Raw genomic sequence first — 23,439 nt, forward strand, 5'->3', positions numbered from 1 at the left:
ACGTATTAAACCCGACATAATTTGTTGTAGTCAACATGCGAATTCTAATACGGTTCTAAAAGAACCATCGTAGTATGTCTTAGAAACTAAGACGGTTATCAAAATAACCATCTTAGAATAGTGTTTTTGCTATTGAATTTCTACGACAGTCATTTTCACGACCGCCTTAGTTTCGAAGACATACTACGAAGATTCTTTTAGAACCCTCTTAGATAGTTTTTTCTGGTAACTGCTACCCCCACCGCTTCCAGTTCTCCATTTCCACTGTAGCATTGCAGCAACAACATTTTTATACAGCAATAAATAGAACAAGTTTGTAATTTCTTTACAGGCTAATGCATGATAGGTTAACCTTCACAGATCAAATAAACCAAGAAAGGAAAACAAACATTGTATCTCCTGTACCGTGCCTCATTATTTCCCAAATGTTTCTTAATAAAAAAATCTATCAAGAAACCAGCAAGTCCATCCAAGAGCCACTCCGCAAATTGCAAAGCATTCACCGAATTTATCAGCCTAACACTTTTTAGAATAAAAAAAGATTCAATTAACCCATACACTAAATGCAGTATTTTTCAGAATGAAACATTCAAGCAGCCCAACATATCCCCAATCCCTTTATTCACAGTTAAAAACAAAAATACTACATCATACAATATTCCACCACGTCATGAACCTATGATAATCTAGTAAAAAAAAATTGCAGCCATTACCCCCCTTCTTTCTTTTAACTCTATCGATCCTTTATAAATTAAGTTCAAATTTAATTCTCGTTAACAATAACCAATTAATTTTGATGAATAATATGTTATTGTTGGTACTACCGAAAACTTTTACCAAGCCATGCATGTTACATGCTCAGACCTTTTAATGGGCTAGTCTCTCATTTTCTTAATTTAAATGAATGGAAGATGGTAATTGATTTGCACACTAGTGGGGGAAATCCAGCTTTAACTAAAAGTTATTTTGTGGGACCAATGTGAAGGTCTTTGTTAAATAGTTAATAATGCAAGGTTCAAAATAAAAGCACTTAAGCACAGCCCTTAACAAATTAACACCCCTTAAAAAACAACGTTGTTTTGGATCCCCTGTAGCATCTCTAAGGTGTAACTTAGCACTACGTGAACAAGCTGACAACATTTTGTGATTGAATTTTAACATTCATTAATTAACGTCATGGATAAAATTAAAGATTGTAGTTCTATAGATAAATAATAAAAAAAAAGTAAATGCTTACTTTTGTTTATAAAAATCAAATTACAGGAATTGTTCACTTTAGTTCTTGAGATTTGTAAAATATAAAATAAAAATGAATTTATTTTTTATGAATTGTGAATACAGTTAGTAATTATAATATCTATATAATTTTAAATTAGTTATTATAAAAGTTAATAAATTTATTTTGTATAATAATTTATTATCAAATAACACTGTCAGATTATACCGTACAAAGAATTTACTCATAAAAAAATAATAAATTACATTAGATAAAATTTTCCTTTTTTTTTGTAAAAACATCAAAACTTTAGTGTAGAGTCCGAAAAACATCAAAACCAGAAAATAGCATATGACTTTATAAAAAATAAAAAAAGAAATTAGTATAGGAAGTTTGACCAGATCGAACGACGGAAACACCCTCAAGCATGTCCACTTTCCTCACCTAATTATACACATAATAACCAAATAATAAATCGCTACACCTAATACCAAATTTATTTTCTAGTAGCAAATAATTAAGAAATTAAATAAATAAATTGAAAAAAAAAATAGAGATGAAGAGTGTTGAGTACCTTCTTCTCGCCGAGGAAATTTCTGATCTTGATGGACTTGTTGTTGCCAATGCTAGCTTTGATCGGAAAATGAGCGTACACGAATCTCATTTTGTATCGGTATCCCTTGGTGATGCCGGTGATCAAATTCTCAATGTGGCTGAGGGCGGTGCGGATGGCGGTGGAGGTTTTACGAAAACCAAACCAAGAATCTATCTTAAGCTTCCTTTTACCGCCATCGTCAGAGCTTCATTTTGCGTCTCTGTTTTACACTCCTATGACTTCTGCGTGCCTCCTCCCAAGTGCTGCAGAGACACAAAACCCTAATTCGCTTGGAGCTTATATTGAACTTCATACGTCACAAAAAACATGGATTGGGCTAGGCCCATAACTTACTCACTCGCACAAAATATTCAAATTTTTATTTTATTTTATCATAGGTTAAGTTAACTTGCAGGATCTAAATCATTCTACAATTTTTAAATATTTTCTTGAATAAAATATATATCCAATTAAGTTCAAGGATTTGAATTTGTTTTTGTTTTTTTAATTAGGTCCGCAATGCATACACCTAATTAAAAAATATATACAACTTTATAGATTTAAATAAAAAATATACAAGAAATTCATTTAAAAAAATTGAAAGACATACGTAACTAAAAATTTGATAAATTTTTAAGAACATGCATGATAGTTAAACATTTTAAAAATCACTCTAGAGCTTCAAACAAACTCTATTTGCCTTTAAAAATCCCCCCCACCACTCCAAAATATAAAAATTCATTGGCAAGCCTTTTCTCCTTAACTAATTAATTTCTAGAGCTTCAAACAAACTCTATTTGCCTTTTCTTTTTTTACCATTTTTACCAAACCTTTTACCCTTTGTTGACTTGCTCTTTATATAAGAAACCATGTTGGCCTTGTCTGCCTCTCCTTTCGAATTTGATTCATATCTTTGAGTTCTGAACACACATGAGCATTGGCCATTGAATGTTGCTTCTTGCTGCCTTTAAAATTCCTACGACCTCTTTGCAGTCTAGAGATCATGCAGCATTACAACAATAACGTGTCCAAATAAATGCTATATAGGAATAGTTGTCTAGTGCAGCTTTAACTGAAATATAATACAACCAATAAGGTAAATCAATTTCTTGGCTGTAAAAATGATTTTCAATGTAAATCTCGTCACTGCTCGTGACTTTTAATTATTATAAATTTATAATGAAACCAATTTAGATGCTTACTAAGCATGGTCCTTGTGATTGAAAAGCATAACCAACTATACAATGTAAATGTTGTTTTGATTATTGTGCAAATTTATTCTATCCAGGGAACTGGAACTCCCCCCCCCCCCCAATTCATACATTGAAAAACCAATTTACAAGGGCTGACAAAACAGAACAGTTATATTCTCTTCAGTGATAAAAAAGAGAGAGAGAGAAAAAGATTTTAGAATTCAATTATCCATTTCCATATCTATACTAGGGGTAAGAATAAGAGAGTCATGCAACAAATACCATTGATTTGAAGAAATGATTCAATTTTCAATTGCAATTGTTACATGGTAAGGAATTTGAAACACAGTAATCTTCCCTATTGTTTGGGGGTAAAAAGTAACATACAGAAGGTTAATAGGAAAACAATAATGTTACAGAAGAAGTGTAGGATTTCACCTATCATGTTGGGCACAATTAGAACCACTGATGAACAAGAACTCCACTTTGTCTAAGGGATTTGAAGAGCTGCAAGCATTGATCATATGTTTTCTCATACTTTGCACTCCTTTGCCCAGGGCAACATCTCTGCCACCTATTGTAATGGCATTCAAGGAAAATCTCATCTATCAAACATATGGCCCCAGTTTTAATCAACCTTAGAATCAGATCGAACTCAGTACCCTCCACATCCATCTTCATCACAACAAAATCGTTCTTTGAAACTGTCTTCTTCAACCAATTAGCAAAATCAAATCCCTGTATCTTCTCCACTTCGCCATCAAACTCCCCCCTCCCCGACGATTGCAAAGGCTGAATCCTACCCATCCCCCGGCCTTTAACCTCAACATGCTCCCCGGGATCGCGATGAACCTCAACATTGCTGAGTCTAGTAAATTTATTCTATTTACATTTTTAGCAAGATCTTTCAAAGCAAGTATTATCAAATTCACTGAAACTCTTTCATGATATTAATTAGTAAATCCTACACTAATTCTGCAAACTTCTCGCTAAAAATAAGCAAAACATTATCAAATTCTCTATGTCTGTAATTCAGACAAAGAGACAAAGAGATTAGATTGTTCATACTTAAATATTCTGCATAATATAAGATGTTTAGAAGAGTGAAGAAAATGACTTACAGAGAACATGAAAAGCATTCCGTGGAGGTCGTCGAACTCTTGCTCTTCGATGGCGGAATCGAATCCCGACGCCGTGAATCGCGGGACAGCGAGTGGAAGAGAACTGAAGGAACAAAATCCCCACGATCGGAGAAGATAGCTGGAGAGGATAATCGGAGTGACACGCGTGCAAAATCTTTCAATGAGATGACCCCGCACGACACAACACATTATAAATTAGGGTTTCTCAAACAAAGACGGTCCTTCAACAAGTCTTTGTTTAAGTTTTCGATAATTACAAAAATGTCATTATTAAGCATTCTAAGACGGTTATGTACGACCGTCTTAGAAATCGCAATGTAAAAACTAAAAACTTTGCTTCTAATTACAGAAATGCCACCATGCCACCTTCTAAATCGGGTCTTTATGAACCGTCGTAGATCCTGCGTCGTAAAATGAAGCTTTTGTAGTAGTGTAATACTTAGGCAACCCAAAATTCATGTAGATCAGAAAATCATATCCAAACCAAGAAATTCCATTTATTCCTATTTACTGCACAAATAATGGAATTGAGAACCCTAGCCTTTGCTTCTATGTCATTATTAAATTATGTAACAAGAAAGCTCATAATTTATGGCATTTGAAAATTAGAGACGTGTAGCTTACCAACTCCTGGTTTGGGGTTAGGTTTCTCATTAGGAGGCTTTTGGAATGGTAAATTGATAGGAACTTGCATAACCTCATACCTGACTCATATATGAAGTAGTGGCTCATCTACTTCCTGAAATTTCAGAGGTAAATAAATTTATCAATCTGTGATACCATCAACAAGGGAAGTGTCTAAAAGGAGTACTTTAAATTAAAATAGTAAAAACAAAAATCAACTATTTATGCCACTCATTTATTTCATTTCAATTCTTCAATTCTGATTTTTTCCCATGGTTGTTTTTTTTAATTTTTGAAACAAATAATAATCAAATAGTATTATTTTTAAATAAGTTTAAAGACCATATTTTATTACATATATTACTCTTAAATAGAAAAATAAAAACAATATAATATGCCTAATGTACTGATTTTGCATATTTATAAATTTTGTTATTTTAATCTTATTTTAAAAAATAGATAAAAATAATTTTAATTATATATATGTTTGGTACGGTTGATGATATATTTCAATCTTATTTATACTAATAAAATTAATGTATCAAAATTTTACACCTTTGTATGAATAAACAACTCTCATTTATTAAATATATTTAAATATAAAACAGGGTCAATAGTCTAGCTGCCTGCCTTCAACATATTATATGCTTTCTTTTAAGAAGAATTTCATAAAAAAAATGGAAAAGAGAAAGGCAAAGAAGCAGGACTCCACTAGCAGGTTTCTATCGCTGCTCTTTCATCATATTCATGTGCATAAAATTAAGTTTGAACAGTGCACCTTCCCTTCAGTGAAACCATCGAAAGGCTCAAATAACTGAATATGACACTCCTATCGCAATATTATGTTTAATGAATTAAATCATACTAATCTTTTGCAAGCACCATAGTACTAATCATTTAAACAATATTTTTTGGGTACATATTTAAACAATATTTAACTCATAATTAATACAAGAAAAATAGTTTAAGCTTTTCCAATTCATTTTTTTTTCATGGCTTACAATATAAAACCAAAACCGATCTACAATACTACTCTGGACCTCTTTGTTTGGCAAAGTTTATTTCAACACTATCTCTGCATAATATTGTTACATTTAACTATCACAATTAAACAGAGTTTAAATAAGACTATCGAGGATACAAAGCATTATTCAAATATGACCGCGGCTCTCGGGCTCTGTTAGTATAGGAAGGCAAACTCTATTTGGTACTTAATTAAAAGTAAATTTCTTTGAAAACACACTGCATTAAAACGTATCTTTTAACATTAGAAAAGCGTACGTGATGATGGAATTTGGAGACAAAAATTGATGGAAAGTGTTTTTGATTAGGATTTTTTCACATTACAAAACTTAGATGCAAATGCAATATTATCAATAGTGGTCTAATCAAAATCCACATGTCATTCCTATAAAGAAATATTGAAAGGTAAAATTAATCTTATTCCTGTATTTCAAAAAAGAAGATTTTGGCTCTAAATTCGATAAAAAAAAAATTAGCATTTTCATAATACAAGACTAAAGCCAATTTTGTCAAAAACTACAGGACCCATTTGTCACAGCTTTTTCATTAAAAAATAACTTTCTTAGAAGAATAAAAAATCACTTGTTTAAGTTTCTCATGTGTTTATTTCCAATTTTCAGAGAGAGAAAAAAAGTTTAAAATTTGATTAAAATTAAAATTTATTTTGAATAACTTCCTTCTAAAATCAGTTCCTTTTGTTAAGGAAATGATTTTTATATAACTAGACATTAAATAGCTGTTACTCTTTTTTAAAATCTTTTAAAAATAATTACTGAATTATTCAACATCAAAAATCATTTTTTTAAAATCTGTAAAACTCATTATTTTTAAAATCTGTAACAAACAGTCTCTTAACACGCATTTTAATTTTAATTGAGAATTTTGTGCTTAAACGTCAAAATAAAAAATTTCATCAACATTTTAGAAAAGATAAAAGTTTGGGAAACAAAGTTACCATACCAAGATAGTCACCAACTTGGAAACGAGACTTCTCTGCCCATTGGTTGAGTGAATCTGATTCAGAGGCTGGAACCCTCCATGCATCAGTCTTGCCTCTAAGGACCGAAACTCAATCATAACACTGCCAGTGTAACAACACACGCAACATAAAGAAGTTAAATATTTTGATTTCAAACATCCAATTTGGTTAAATACCTGTGCAATCCACAAGTTCTGTACTCCATTAACAATGGTGGCACCAGAACCAAGACAAAAGATCCCAACAGCAGATATCAAGGACCAAACAAATCTTTCCTTGGAATAGCCATAGCTGTAGAAAAAGAAGACACATTCATATATTGAGTCTAGTGCACAATTAGTGATTGGAACACTATTCACAGAAATCACATTCAAAACTCAAGCCAGCCATGCATCATTATTTGATCATTATATGCACAATAGATCCCGAATCATACATGTTCAACATTCGAGATTTAAAAATCAGCTTCACATCGAGTACATAACAAAAAATAGGGAAGCAGGGGTGAGAAACATAATCAAGACTCACGGATGAATAGCATCTGGTGCACGCCTCGAGCTAGATAAACCATAAGCAAGTAGCACCTAGAAAATAACTTATGCAGCACACATCAGTTTGTCGTTTAGGCCAAAGTTTCAGAAAAAAAGGATGAAGTAAGCTAATGATCTAAAAATGTACCTGGTTAGCAAAATTGTGTTTCACACTGAGGCTGCATTTCAACATCAGAAAGTAGATCGTTACTATGAAGAAACACTATACCTTCATCCACCATTGTCCAGTACAGAGCATTTTCAATACAAATAAGTACTAATAACAAGGTCATATTTTATATCATCAGTGGTTGTTGAAATGCTGTTTATCTTACCATATATCGTAATATTTCCTTTGGAAACAGGTTTAATTAGTTCCAGATCGTTGCTTATCTTCTCACTGAAAGTCCAACCTAAAAATATGAAGGATGAAATATTTTTCACTGGAATCGAACTACTCTGTCGGCACAAATAGCTTCTCTGTCAGAAATAAATGTTTTCATAAGTATAGGTAAAATGCCTGTAGGACGAAATGCCAAAATTGCTGTGAATTGCTCCTTGTAGGTCTTCAATATATGTTTTTTTTCCTAGGACATCCCTTCATGTCAACAAGAAGGACAATTGAAAAGAAAAAGTTATAGATTGTATACATAAGTCAAAATAGAAGTTTTCCATGGAAAAAAACATACATACCCCAAGAGCCTTAGAAATTGCAAGATATACACATTCTTTGCCAATACTGTATGCCCCAACAACCACTAAAGTTCTAGGATGAATTTTGAGGTGGTTCTTTGTGATTTTGACAACATAATTGAGCACTTCTTCCTTGGAAGGGAACCTGAAGCAGAAATTTGTCACTTAGAACCATCAACCGAGGTTGGAAAAACCAACGATTATATATTGTAACCAAATGACAAGACCTATACAAACCAGATCAGTGTCTTACCTGTATTTTGGGTTGCAATATGTGGTATCCAAATAAAGTACATTCACACGTTGATTTACAAGAAGATGGTAAGCTTGCATTAGTTTACATGCTCTAAAATCCCCAGTGTGCAAATAGCGTTGGCCATTTGGTAGGTCAAAGTAAATCAAAGCTGCACCAGGGCAGTGATTAGCTTCTAACAAAGTCACTTTGACACCATCAATTCAATGGTGGTTTATGACAATCCTCCAAGAAAAATGTTGAAAATATTGACCCTTGCTAAGCTTTTATATGCAGCAACACTCCCTTCATAATTGGAAAAATTTCAGAGGACCTCCCACTCTGTATGTACACAACACCAAAAAAAAAAAAAGAAATGAGAAAACTTGATAAGAATAGCTCACAATGAATACAAGCCTTTCATGGTTTTATATACTAGGTGGGATTAAAATCAAGTATGGCATATAATCATGCCAAATCCATATCCATATAATTCATATCACATGAAGCACATGAAGGGAAAGTACTAGAAATCATACAATTGATATCTAAAGTTTAAACAACTTATAGCATGACAAGTTTGCGAGACAGTCTAGATCAAATTACCAAGACCTGAAATCTTTTCAAGGCAATTGTAAGAATATTTGGAGCGCATTTCATAGTAAGGCGTTTCCATGCATTGACATAATCCTTGTACCTGACAAGCAGCAGGAATCCTTGTACCAAAAGCAAATGTTTGAATTCTCTCTTTATTGATAAAACTTGCTTCCTGCCAGATAAATAAGAAATCTGGTATAATCAAACCAAAAACAACTGCCCAAAAACTGTCTTAGAATTTCATTTTTCTTAAACAAATTATTTTCTTTATATTTTAAAAACAAGAAATAAAATAAAAATATGAAAGAAAAAAAGGTAGTTAAGCTATGAAAGGAAAGCTAAATGAAAGGCACAACACAATGACATTGACCATGACAATCAGATATAAATTATCCTCCTATTCTCAATATAGAGGTTTCTAATTGTTCTTGTAGCACGTTCATTCAAGGGATAAAGATGAGTGCAATATAAACAATAAACCAAACAGATAGTAATATAGTAAAACTAATTAGAAATTGATTAATATGGTGCATGATAACCAATATATGCAAAACATGAAAAGGTACACTTCTACTTAATTAACGTTGATTTGATTAATAGATACATTTTTTTCTATTATTTCTCAACTTTTCTATTTGAAAAAGAAACTCTACCAAATGCATCGGGTTGTATTTCCCCCCTAATTTCCTTATCTATATTAATCTTCATTTATAAATAAATAAATACAAATAATAAATCATGTCTACTATTTGCATCCAAACTCTAAAGTTTATATCACATAATAAATTTTATTTTTAATGTTGCAGTCATTTTGGCAACTTTGACATTATTTTAGCCATATGAAGTTGATAAAGTTTGGTGTTTTATGGTAATTCAAGGTAGAAATCAAAAGTATCCAAACCCAAATATGTTCATTACACTCATCCTAACTAACCATTAGATATATGTAGAACAGAAAGATAAAGCTATACCAAATTAAAAACACATGCATGGGGTTACCTGATGCTGGTGGTAGAGGCAATGACATAGGTCGTAGTGGCACCATATAAGCTCACATGCACCACCACTTCACACACCTTTTGCCCCGTGTCTCCTAATTTGTCATATAATAATATTTCCTATTGATAAATTAAAAGTGGAAATAAACAACAAATTAACCAATGCAAGCATCGCATATATAATAGTGTTTGATCACTAACCTAGGTAGACCTTAACAACATCGATATAAGAGGGGCACCTAATGTTGCCAATTACTATATTCATCTTTAACTTTTATAACTTGGACATAAAATTTATGATTGAAAAAATGTAACATGGTAATTAAGAATATTGATATAAACTACTTCATGAAAAGTTCGAGAAGTTTTTTATTAGTTTTATTAAATATTTTTAATTAGTTATACATTTTTTTAAATAATACTAATAACTTAAATTTCTTAACAAACACCACACTGTAAAGATAAAGGTGCTACCAACTTCCATTCACACACTAGTTAGTCCAACAAATATCTCACTATGGCTATTCAAATTCAATACCATCTAGCTGTAGAGAAAAGCAATGGCAGAACTTCCAAGGTGGAAGAAGAAAAGTAATTTCTTTACATATACAAAGGCACTCTAATGGGAGAAATAAATAAAGCTTTCATATTATAAATGACTAAAAATAGATGTTACCACTTACCAGTTCTCCTAAATGGCACGTCTAGGGAAGGAAAACCTTGAATCAATGAAAAATCCTCTATTTCTTCCTCACTCATTTTTGTATCCCTTCAAGCTTGATTGATTTGATTCTCATAAATCACACGCACAGGGTACAAGAGTTATGATGAAAATAATTAAAAAAATCAGCAAAGGTACTAACAATTAAGATAGTCAGAGAGTAACGTAAAAATGATTAAGAGAGGGTAAAAAGGGTAGTGCATTAAAATAGTAAAACGAAGCTACTAAATCTCATGTGAAAAATATCCATGCCACTAAATCCATAATACATTCTTTTTACATAAAGAAAGGGTTGTCTGTAAGGCATTCATGAAGATAATTAAGTACCAACAAAAACTTGACATTTTGTTTGTTACATTAATTCACTAAGAGAGGATGGTGAATTAGCGATAACTGATAATATCTCTTGAAATTTCAAAATAAAGGTGAATCTAGACTTTTTATTAACATCAAATCAACATTATACAGTTACTCACCTACCACCATTGTTGAAAGTTTCAATCCTAGTTTCTTGCTTTGAATGAGAACAAAAAACGATACTATAAGGAAAAATTGGAACAAAAAGGAAAATTATCAAGTGGATTTAACTTACAAGGAGTGACGCACTATAGAGAAAAAGTTGTTGTTAGAGATAGGGGGAGCAACATGAAGACTTAGCCTTGAAGTTTGAAGAAGTTTTTGTCTTTTACATGTCCAACTCTCTTGAGTGGCATTTATGTTGATTGTTGTATTGTGTGTTGCATCTTAGTCTCTATCATTTCATATGTGCATCATGCATGTTCATGTAGGAGTAAGGAGAAAATGTCTAAAGTTAGAAAATTTCTTCTGAAGTTAAAACTCTTTGTTTTAATTGATTATAGTCGTACAATAATTGATTACACAAGTTGTTTTAAGCTTGCAGAGAAGTGTTTCATATCGGTTTAATCAATTACAAGTTTATCATAATCGATTACACAATTGTTTTTAAGACAATAATTGATTTTGGCAGGAGTCTCTGCTTTAATCGATTACCATGTGATATATTTGATTACTTGTCTTTTAAAAAGTGTTTCAGAAGTGATCAAGAACACTTTAATCGATTACATTGAGGATCTAATTAATTATATTGTTCTTGAAAGTTTTCCAATTTTTCGGAAGAACACTTTAATCGATTGAAATGATAATATAATCGATTACTTCGTTGAAATAATCAATTACATTGTATATTTAATCGATTATGGGCGGTTATAACTATTTTCTCTATAAATAGCCACCTTGTGTTCTCACTTCTGTGTACAAGTTCATTAAGTGTGAAATTGTATGAGTTGAAATAAGTGAAAGAAGAGAAGAAAAGTGGTTAGAAACAATGACTCACAACTTCTAATCTTTGATTGCGAAGATCATATTGTGAAAAGTGAGTTATGATACTTTCTTGAGTTCAAAAAGACACTTATTCATTCTAGCAAGGTTCTTGTGAAAGGATTGATCAGGTTGTGTCTATGTTTGACTCTACTTTTTCATTTGTTTTACACATTACTTGTTTGTGCATGAATTTCTAAAGGCATGCTAGAATAGGTTTTTCTAGTTTGGGCTATGGGTAGGTTTCTCTTATAGGCTCTTATTCATAGAGGACCCTAGTTTGGGTACCTTAGTCTCTTTTCCGAGATAGAAACTGAGATTGCTTATGATTGTTTGTAAGAATTCTATATGCATAGTGAAAATCTAATTCGGATTTGGATTATATAACTGGATTAGTTTCTCTAGAGATAAAGAATGAACCAGTATAAAAATTGGTGTACTTCTTCTCTTGATCTTATCTTTCTTTCTCATTTTGTTCTTAATCAATTTACTAAAGGTTAAAGAAAATATCTTTAACAAAAGATTTTGGGTTAAGGGTGATTGATTAAGTATTGGTTTATCAAAGTTTGTGACACGATTCGCACAAAAAAAGTTTTTTTTTTACTCTGGTTTTAAAAGTCTGATTTGTTTTAGAAACCAATTCACCCCCCATGGTTTATGAGTTCCATCATCTTTTTCAACTGCTGCTTCAACCGTAGAAGTTTTCAACCTTTTATGGTATCCCCAGGATATAAAACTGCATAAATCTACAAATACAAATTTTAATATAGAACAACTTCCCAAAATTTTTTGCTTGATTCTTTTTTACAGGGTACAAGGACAAGGGGAGGGGATTATGGGGGTTGGGAACATAACTAAATTCAACATGAATTGTTTTAAGATAATATAATGGCAAATACTTGCTTATCAATGTAAGTAGTTCATTCTTATTACTGTAACATGATCTTTGCAGGTAGAAAAAAAAACTATTAATCTATTATAAATACTACAGTCACAGACAATAGGCATTGAAGCAGCATCATGTTGCCCATCATTAAATAAAAATAAATTGAAATCCTCAACAGTTGCTTTTTCCTCCCAAAGACAAAGATTGATGGTGTTCTTAGTTTGGTAACCTAGAATTGGCACATCACAAGCCAGTGATTGCAACACCTCTCCTCCAACCCATTTTCGATTGGTATAAACATTAAACTATAAGTACTTTCATATCATTTAAAGGAAAAAGAATTATTTTTTCCACCATCATAGATAGTCATAAATAAACAACCTAAAACTGATTTTATAAAGTAACTCAGTGTATTTACACTTACCTTCCATCAGGATTAACCTTAACATGACCAAAGAATCTAATGGGGTACAAAATGTCATGCCTGACAACTTCCTAGGGGCTAAACTTTTGCTTAGTTTTCATTTGGTTTTACACATTAGTATCCCATGATATATGTGAAATAACATTATAGATTTAAAATAAGGGAGACAAATCAAACCTCAAGCTAGTCCACTACTACTTCCTCTTGACCTTCCCTGGTGATTCTCTGCTCAAACAGCTTGTATCTATACCTCAAACCATACCCACAAGAAGGCAAATTAAGTGTTGCCATGGAATCCAGAAAGCAGGAAGCAAGCCTACCAAGACCATTATTTCCTAGTGTTGTATTCTTCTCTTGTAAAGTTGCACCCTTCGCCGTGAGAGAGTCATAAGACAACAGACCTGAGGGCAGAGCACCATCGCAGTGGCGACATGTAGCTAGTGAATATTTCTCTGTCGCGGCCCAGCAATGTCAGCAACGGCGCAGGCACCATCGTCGACCCCGACAGTTGTTTCATTTCTAGCGAGGCCGAGTCCCAGAAACTCGTCATCGAAATACAAAGGTGTGGTGCCACAATCGAATGGTCATTCGGGAGCTCAGATTTACAAGAAGCACCAGCGTGTGTGGGTCGGCACTTTCAACGAGGAAGACAAAGCCGCCAGAGCCTACAACATCGTTGCACAACACTTTCGAGGCCGCGACGCCGTCACCAACTTAAAGCCTTTTGCTGCCATCGCCGAGTCCGAGTTCCTCAACTCACATTCCAAGTTTGAGATCCTCCTTCACAAGCACACCTATGACAACAAGCTTCAGCACAACACACGCGGTGGCAGGCGCCGTCACAATGCCGACACCGCGTTGAGCGGCGTGTGTGACACAAAAGCGCGTGAGTAGCTATTCAAGAAAACGGCTACCCCGAGCGATGGCTTCCCAGCCGAGAGAGAGCGAGAGAGAGAGAGAGAGAGAGAGAGAGAGAGAGAGATGGATGGAGCAGAGGAGTTTCTTTTCCATGCTATGAGAAAGAAGGAAAAGAATGAAAGAAAGATATCGCGTGTAGTGTAGCTAGCAAAATGTGAACAGACCACAACAGTTGACGTGCGAAAATGTTGTTGAACGTAATCAATGACGACGGTTTTGTTAAAATTGGCTTCATTTTTTTCATTTTAATTACAATTTTGACACCGTATTTTCTTCGACGCTGATTTTCTAGGAACCGTCGTCGGTGGAGTGTCTTGGAATATTATTATTTTAGTAGTGCATTGCCCTTCTTTCAGTGAATCCTCCTACGATGGTATTAATGACATGTCTTGGATGGTCAAGAGATTTTTCCTCCCTTTCTCTAGACTAGCTTTGGCTTCTATGTCTTTTCATCTTAGAGTGATGATCTTGGTCTCTCTCCCTTCCCTTCCCTTGCCCTGATTCTGCCTATAGTTGTTGTGAGTCGATAAGACTAAGGCTTATGGGTAAAATCCTTCAGGTGTCCCAGTTTGATGAGGTCCTCAATCTTGTCTTTCAAGACAATTCACTCTTCAATTTAGTGTCCTTGGTTGTGTGATATCGACAGCGTTTGCAGAAATCAGCCTTAGGTGGAGTGTTGGCCCTCTTTGGCGTGGCTAGAATTTTGGTGGTCAAGGCTTAATCTAGGATGTGAGATGTGCTTGCACTGAGGGGGTATAATGAGTGTAACAAGGTTCTCGGGATGGTCAATCCCTTCACCCGTCATCCCTCATCTTATTGAAGTTAGGCTTGTCGACCTCCTTCTTGGTTGATGTAGCCTTAGCCCACACTTAGTTCCTGTACTCGGCTAGTTCCTCCATCTACATGTACTTGGTTGCCTTCCACTGCAGTTCATCCATGTTGGATGCAGGTTTTTTGCACAAGCTATTCACAAAGGGTCTCGACCTAAGTATCATTATTAGGTGGTGCACGGTGACTGTTAAGTCTAGGTTTTGAATATTCAAAGCTATCTTTCTGAAATGTTGCATAAAATTCCGAAGCAGTTCTTTCTTCTCCTATTGTATGTTGGCCAACACCACTGATGTTAGATGATGATGTTGGCTCATTGCAAACTATGTTTTGAATTGAGCCACCAATGTATCAAATTAGTCTACAATGTTGGGGGAGGGAGGTGGGTGAACTAATGGAGGATCTACCCCTTCAAAGATGTAGGGAACACCTGGCATAAGACAACATTATCCATAGTGTACAGGCTGACTTGGGTGATATAAACGTCAAGGTGCTCATATGGGTTAGTGGTACCATAGTACTTCTCGATGGTGAGGTTCTTCTAGTTGGGAAGGAGGGTGGCTTCCATGACACCGAGGAAAAAGGTGTTCTTGAACTACTGTAGTTGCTTCCCTAACATATTTATGAACTGAGGGTGTGTATCCTGCCAAACACTAACATTGGTGGCTTTTGGCATCTCAAAATTGGTTGACTCTACCTCCGCTCCAACAGGTGTTTCATTTTCGGGTTTCTAGGAACGGTTACCCTCTTGTAGTTGTGCATTTTCTTGTCAAAGGGTAATGACCTCTTCGACATGATGTTGACGCATATCTAATACTTGTGCTTGTAGCCTCCTCACCATTAAGGATAAGTCAATCTAGCCCTCTACATGGACTTCTTCAGGCTAATGATTCCCAAGTTGGTTTTTGCTGCTATGTTGGTTCTTGTGCGTGTGATTGCCATAATTCTTAGGGTCAAGGACTATCTTACTTTGGGGTGCCAAAATATTCCTACCAAATAATGGTCGGACACTGTCCCTCTAATAGAAGGGTCCTGCCTTTGGACTTTGTCTTCTTCACGTGCCAAATAAGATGACCCAAGGGGGGGATACTTGCAAAAGATACTCAAACGCTTAAGTCAGAGTTCAATTGTGAGTAGTAAGCAAGGCAATAAAATGCACATCAAACGAACAATGGTCATTACTTAGGGTTTTCCCCCTATTTATACAAACATTTGTGGGCCTTGAACCATGGACCTTTGTGCTTGGATTACCGTCTAGGTAATTCTTCCATAATTGGGGTTTAAGTGGCCTAAACTTCTCTTTTCCCTTAATCAATTCACTTTTTTTATTATGGGTTTAATCACCTGTTTGTGGGGGCCAATTGGGGGTAAGACTGGATACCTATTTAGTAGGGATGGTTATGGGGTTCTTGAACCAACTGAATACCTATCCATTATAAAAAATAACAACAAAAATTAAATACTTACATTTACTTAAATAGGTTGACATGTTAGACTTAAAATTTTTTTTAAATGATCTAAAGTCTAGTCTTTAAAATTAAATAAACTTTAGTCTTGACCTAGTTTATTTGCACAAATCTAATACTTTGTCTTTACACACAATTAATAAAAAAACAAATCAAAAAAATGTCAGGCTATCAAATAAGATAAAAAAAATAATAATAAAAATAAATTAACACTAAAATAAAAATGAAAAACCATAATTTTTCCCTCCATCTACATGTTACCGTCAAATGTATTTTGAAAGTAGAAATGTGCAATATTTTCTTTAGAAATGTATATATGGTTTTTTAAGAGAGAAATGTATACGTGATAAAAAAAAGTATGAAATGTATATATCTCTTTATTAGTTTATTTTTAAAGAAGCATTCTTCCTTCACTCGATCTTTAATTGAATTATTGATAGAACGTTGTTCAAGATTAGTATTTACTAGTCACTAATATTTTTAGGATTTTTGTTTTTAGTTATTGAACTCTTTTTTTTTATTGATCAACATTCTTTAACTTTTTATCCTTATTTTTAGTTCCTTAACTTTTTTTTTTTTACATTTTTCCTTTAATTACTTTTTAATCCTAAAGACATCATGGTCTCCGTTTTTGAAATTTTATGTACTAAAAAAGATAAGTTTATCACTCTATAATTTTAAATCATTTTATGAATTTTTTTATTACTTTACTTGCCTTTTTAACAAAAAAATAAATTAATATTAAATTAGTAAAAGTTTGGTTCAAAATAAATTTTGATAATTAAATAAGTTAAGTATTATATATATATATATATAACATTTAACTATATCAAGTTTAAGTTTTACAATTACCTCGTTTAAGTAAATCAACAATTTTTTGTTATTAATACAATATTTTTCTTACATCAAATACTTATAGCAAATAATAGAAAAAAAAAATAGGGGGCGGCGGGGGGGGGGGGGGCGCGAAACTCATGTGATAACTTCTCCTGCGGCCAGATACGGAGGTGCGAGGCCCCCCTAACTTTTTTTTTTAGTTTTATTTTTTAATATACATAATATTTTAAAATTTAGATAATTATTTTTTAAAAGTTTAATTATAAAAATAATTATATTAAAATGTTATTTTTATTTTTTTAATAAAATAATCAATTATCCTTTATAGTTTTGCATAACTATAATGACATTTTTATTTTTTTTAAAACAATTATTCTATTTCTTTTTAGTAGATTTTATTGTAAAAATTTTACATTTTGTCTTTTTAAAAAAATTTAAGTCTCATTTATTTTTTTCATAAATTTTATTTTTATAATTTTTTATACTATTTTAAAGGTTATAAATTATTGCATTTGTGATTAAAAGACATTATTATTCTTCCTTTATATTGATTTGATTATAATTTATTTGAGAAGTTAAAATTATTTAGTAATCTTTGTCTATGGGACAAGCTTAATTATGAACATTATATAAAATATTATCTTGATTTTATTGTCATTGTGATGCTCCTACATGCTTTTAACATTGAGTGCATGGTCTAGGCACACTATTGACTAGATTTTGGAAAAACAAAGTAAATATTAGAAACTAAATCATGGTAGCATGTCAAATGACATTTGTAATAGATTTTTTAAATGTTTAATTTGTCTTTTATGTGAATATATTTCTATTATATGTCATTGAATTTTTTTTGGAAAAAACATATTAGCAGTAGTTTGTTTAAAATTAATACTCATACATTTTTTAATTAGATAAATTTTAATTTCAAAATTGGCCCCCTAATGTTTATTTCTGCCTCTGTCCCTGCCTGTGGCATAAATAAAGAGAATAAAATCTCTTTTCATTTTTTAATTTTTATTCTTAAAAAGTTAAATAAATTTCTTTATAACATAAAAAATTAAAATTAATATTTAATAGTTTCATGTTAGAAAAATAATAATAGATTAAAAAGTTTAATGCTTTTGGTAAAATTTAACTTTTATGTATATATAAGAATTACAATTTATATTTTTTTCGTACAAAACTAAATCTTAAAAAGGAGATAACTATAGAGTTAAAATAAATAATTAACCTAAAATTATTTTATACTATTTATTTTTCTTTCTAATCATTTAATTAAACAAAAGAATCTTATATTATTTCTTTCTGACTTATTTTATTTTTCAAATAATATAAATATTTTATGCTATGTTATAAGTATGAATTAGTATCTCTAATCTCAACTTTAAACAAACATGTTGATTTATTGGTTTGTGTGGAGAATTGTGTTTGATCCCTTGACAAAGGTTTTGGTTCAAGTCTCATCAATGAAAACAAAAATGTAATTAAAATGAGAGACTTTATTATAGATAGTTTAGTTAGGTTTCTTAAAAAATATTAGTCATCAATAAAGTATGTAAATATTTTGTATCAATGTTATGGCAAAATAAAAAATACAAAATACCTGTCATATTTGCCAATAATTAACTTTTGTACAATAACCTGCTTCAACATCTTTATATTCTAGTTGGCTACAATAAAAAAATTTTGTTTTTGTTTTTTTTCTTTTTTGAATGCACTAATAATGTCCTTAACCGATAGTCGAAGACTATTTTTTGCCTTAAATATGTCTTTCTTACTTGTAATTGTAATGATTTGTCATGGTTATATACCACTAAGAACTACTCAAGCGGAAGACTTTATTTTAATTCTTTTAAAACCCTTCTATTAATTTAATTGTGAAAATACTTATAAATTTTTCACGCTTTCCAAGCTAAAAAGCCAAAACACATGATAAGATAAGAAGACATCATATGATATGTATATACAATTGAAAAACTATGTGCCTTATGGCCATACTCGCTTTTTTCAAATTATTTTTCATTATTAAGAAAGGTAACGAAGATAAAATACAAGTTTGTTTTATAGCAATTGTTATTAATCTTTGTTGTTTTAAGGTCAATCTTATAATCGTTAGTTCATCAAGCATTACATAAAGATTCAATCATCATACATCAAAGCATTTCCATAACTCATATAGTAACATGTCATTCTTCTTTATTCATAAAGGTAAATGCACATGTCTATGTATTATGATATGACATGTTGACACTTTACTCCAAGGAGATTTTACTTTTTGAGCGATTAACCTAGTACATCCCTTAACATAGTCACACCTTGACCACTCAGGGAGACTCCAATTAACCCTATGAAGGAAGTGTGGTTGTATCTAAAATTGATGAGTATGGATAATGGCTTGCCTCGATAAGGCTTGCAAACACCTTAACCTATACAAGGATTCACCCACCTATTCATTCTATAGCCACCATGTCAACCTCCAACACTAGGTTGAGGGCCTTCTAAGTAGTCTCAACTTACGTGCCAACTCATATGCAATGTCATTCATAGATGCATGTATATTATAATCATTTCAAACAATGTCATATCTCATCATTAATACATTCATATATCATCATTAATATAATTCATTTCATCATTGAATTAATCACTACAAAAAAAGCGTCGATTTTCGGCGAAATATAATTGACAGATCTAAATTTATCATAAACATTAAAATTAACGATAGAGTGTTCCGACGAATATATGTCCATAAAAATGTTGTTAGTTCCAATGGAAATTTCTGACGGATTATAGTATGTAGGAAATATGAATTTTTTCTGATGAATTTTTAAATTATTTATTTGTGATGGAACTTTTTCGATGGATAAATATTTGTCAGAAAAGTTAGCATTATCGACAGAGCTTTCCGACAAATGTTTTGTCGGTAATATAATTCATCGATAATAAACAAAATCGGTCAAAAAAAGAAACAAGACCCATTGAATGTTATTAAACACGTGAGATAATAAAAAATGACTCATTAAATAGTTAAACACATAAGGAAATTTTAATGGTTAACGTTGTTAAATATAATGATATATATATATATTAAATTGTTATACTTATTATTGATTAAAAGATTTTTTAGATATATTTAAAAGTGAAAATTTAAATATGTATTAATATAATATATCATTATATAAATTGTCTATCAATGAACATGATTTAGACGGGGAAATGAAAGAACCCTTACCCAATGATCGCCCTATGATTATACCCAGGGGTGGAGGGTAAGAGTAAATTAGAATTCAAAACTTTTTCAATATATATTATAACTCATTCATTGTCTTTTAATTTTGTGTACCCTTCTTTTGTATTTAGGTTTGAACCAAGCAGGATTGCGTCACAAGCTATCTCAACGACCATCAAGCAATAGTTTCTTCATCCATGGCCTACATACGGAGCAATGAAAGACCATGAAAAGGATGCCTTCTTCCAACTCTTTAAGGTAAGTTAATGATTATCCCATGCATATTATATTTCTAGTATTTCTACCACTACTTAAAAAAAGGAGCTTCAACGACACACCTTCGACGACGGTCGCAAGCCAACCGTCTTAGTAAGGAACACGATGGCATTTACGTAAATAAATGTCAACTCAATAAAGACGGTGTTCGAAAACTCGTCTTTAATGTAGTATACAACAACGGTTGATTTCAAGACCGTCTTAGTACGGTATTTAGTGGCATTTTTTAGATTAGCTACAAGTTATTTAAGACGGTCTTTTGGTAAAACCCGTCTTTGATTCAATGACATACAAAGATGGTGTTATTAAAACACTATCGTTAATTTCAATTATATAATCAAATTTTCGACTGGCCCTGTGTCGCGCTCAATCGAAAGCTTGGAGATCAAAAGACGGTATTTGAGATTAGCTGCAACTTATTGTCCACTTTGTTGGAGATTGAAAGCTTCCACTGTGCTCAATCGAATCCCTTTCCACTGAACAAACCCATTTCGCACCATGTACCCTCGGTCACTATTTTTGAACGAACCCTTAATGACTGTTTTCCAGGAAAGGAGCCCCTGTCGCACCACCCTCAGCTGAGCCTCGTGTTGTGGCCTCAGTGTGACGTGCTTCCTAGCTAAGCTGAAGTTACTGTTGTTGGGTATTGCGAGCTGCTCCACCTCGATCTTCAAGGCAAGAATATGCTGCTCCACCTCAATCTCTTTTTTTGACTTATGTTGCTTTGTTGTTTCTATGTACATGGTTTTCCTACAGCATATAGTGCGTATAGTGATACATCTTCAATAGAATAGGTTATATAGATACTTCCACTCTAGTTGTTACTCTGTGTGTTTTTTTTTTACTTCTTCCCAAAATAGAAGAAAACAAACTTTACAAGGTGAATGGTTTTTTGTGGATCCATATAGGTTTTGAATGCTTAGTTTGATAGTATCTAGGATGATTTGGGACATGGAATGTTATCTGACCAAAGGCATTGTTGTAAATTATGAGATGCAGAAAACTAATACATCATTTTTTTATTGTCAATAATGTTGTATTGTTTTAGATTCTCTGTTATTGCATATTTCATCTTTAGTTCTATTAGAGTGTGGGAAGTTTTGAGAGTGAAATTCAATTCCCATGTTAACATAAGGTTATAAACTATTTTTATTGATTAATTTATGTAAGTTATTTTAACTCTCAAGTGATAGATGGTAAATTTTCTAGGGGAATGTGATTTTATCCCCAAATTCCAGACACTATGATTTTATCCCCAAATTCAATTCCACTGTGCAATAAACCTTGTCTCTTTGTTGGTCTGTGTTTTTCCTAATTATTTTCCATGATACCTTGTTTTGCTTTATGGCTTATGTCGACATCACAGCTTGGGCTTTCAGCACTCATGATATTGATAGCTTATGACTGATTTGCTTATTTCTTATTTAAGTTTTACTTGTAACCTTTCATTGTCTAAGTCCGTGGTATTTATTGCTTCTGCAGTTTTGCTTGTATTCAAAAATCAAAATCCAAACTCCAAGTGACATATTTCATTTAAAAATAAAAAAGAAATCAACATTAGGTTTCTTGGGATTACAACTAAGATTTCAAATACATTCTGTAAACAAAGTATCAAATTGACAATAATATACAAGACCAACATCATACTCATCCGTAAAAGAACAACACCCAGATGCTTTTACATTTCCACACTATGTTTTAGTGTTTCAAATAGATAGTGATCCTTAGCAGTGTCTCTGCACCATCAGTGGCAATCTGTCCTGGTGGGATAAGAGCAATCAGTTCGACAAACCCCCTTGCATTGTTGAACTTCCCTGTGCCCCCATCACAAATATTTATGACATAGTGCTCCCTATCTTGTACAAGCCATAAAAGTTCAAGCTATCACCATATTCCCCTCCTTCAAACAGGGCAGTAAAAGCCATCATCTGTCTAGTCCCATCTACTGAACTTGCCATATATACACCTTGAGCCTTCCTAACTATTTGAGACCCCAACTCAGGTTGAGAGGTCAATATATCATCAATAACAATGATTGTACCAAAGCTTAGTCTCAGTCCATGAGGTCCTAACTGCAGCGGGGCATTGTTTTGGTTGTTGTTGTTGCTTGAGTTTGGTGCAAATGAAGTACCTGCCAATCCAGTTCCTAGTGGGATGCCAAAAACTCCATTAACAGTGGGGTTAGCACCATTGGCATTAGGGATGGTTGTCCCTTGGGTGTTGAATCCTATTGGCATTGCAAAGGGTACTTGACCATCGTATATGCTTCCCAACAAGCCAGTCATCGATCGAGCTATCGGGTTGCTGCCCCCTAGAATGTCATGCATGTAGAGCTCAATAACATGTTCTTTCCTAGTGGCTGCAGTGGGGTCAACTGTTGCCATAGTTGTTGCCAAATTTGCAAAGGCAACCAACATTGCCAAGGAAGCTGCAGTTAATGATCCCATTCCCATAGCCATCTTGTTTCCAAGTGTTTCAGATGTAGAGGCCATTTATTCTATATGATAATGAATCTAGAGAGGATGTGGAATGAAATGCATGTCTTGGTATTAAATAAGAGGGAACACATAGTGTGTTGGAGTGGTTGTGAGGCATAGGTGATAATGAAGTTGTTGAAATTAAGAGGAAAGTAGATTAGTTGTGCCTTAAGTTCTACCAAAATAAATTAGTCAACATTTGTGTTCAATGGCATTA

General features: G+C 32.8%; 1 protein-coding gene, 1 long non-coding RNA gene and 1 pseudogene across 2 annotated transcripts; 1 reads left to right on the forward strand and 2 right to left on the reverse strand.

Moving 5' to 3' along the window:
- Positions 1-272: 272 nt before the first annotated feature.
- Positions 273-2,098, reverse strand: LOC100817543 (uncharacterized). The gene is made up of 2 exons (XR_417169.4): positions 1,791-2,098; positions 273-522 (listed from the first exon to the last, which is right to left on the reverse strand). It is a non-coding gene; the product is annotated as an uncharacterized lncRNA (long non-coding RNA).
- Positions 2,099-13,659: 11,561 nt separating this feature from the next.
- On the forward strand, positions 13,660-14,085 carry LOC100818070 (AP2/ERF and B3 domain-containing transcription factor ARF14-like). Its single transcript, XM_014764726.1, has one exon. The coding sequence runs from the start codon at positions 13,660-13,662 to the stop codon at positions 14,083-14,085; it is 426 nt and encodes a 141-aa protein (XP_014620212.1).
- An 8,358-nt stretch (positions 14,086-22,443) lies between these two features.
- LOC100813269 (dirigent protein 16-like) lies at positions 22,444-23,237 on the reverse strand (annotated as a pseudogene).
- Positions 23,238-23,439: the final 202 nt, after the last annotated feature.

This window comes from Glycine max, chromosome 12 (assembly GCF_000004515.6).
Source record: "Glycine max cultivar Williams 82 chromosome 12, Glycine_max_v4.0, whole genome shotgun sequence".
Lineage (NCBI taxonomy): Eukaryota > Viridiplantae > Streptophyta > Magnoliopsida > Fabales > Fabaceae > Glycine > Glycine max.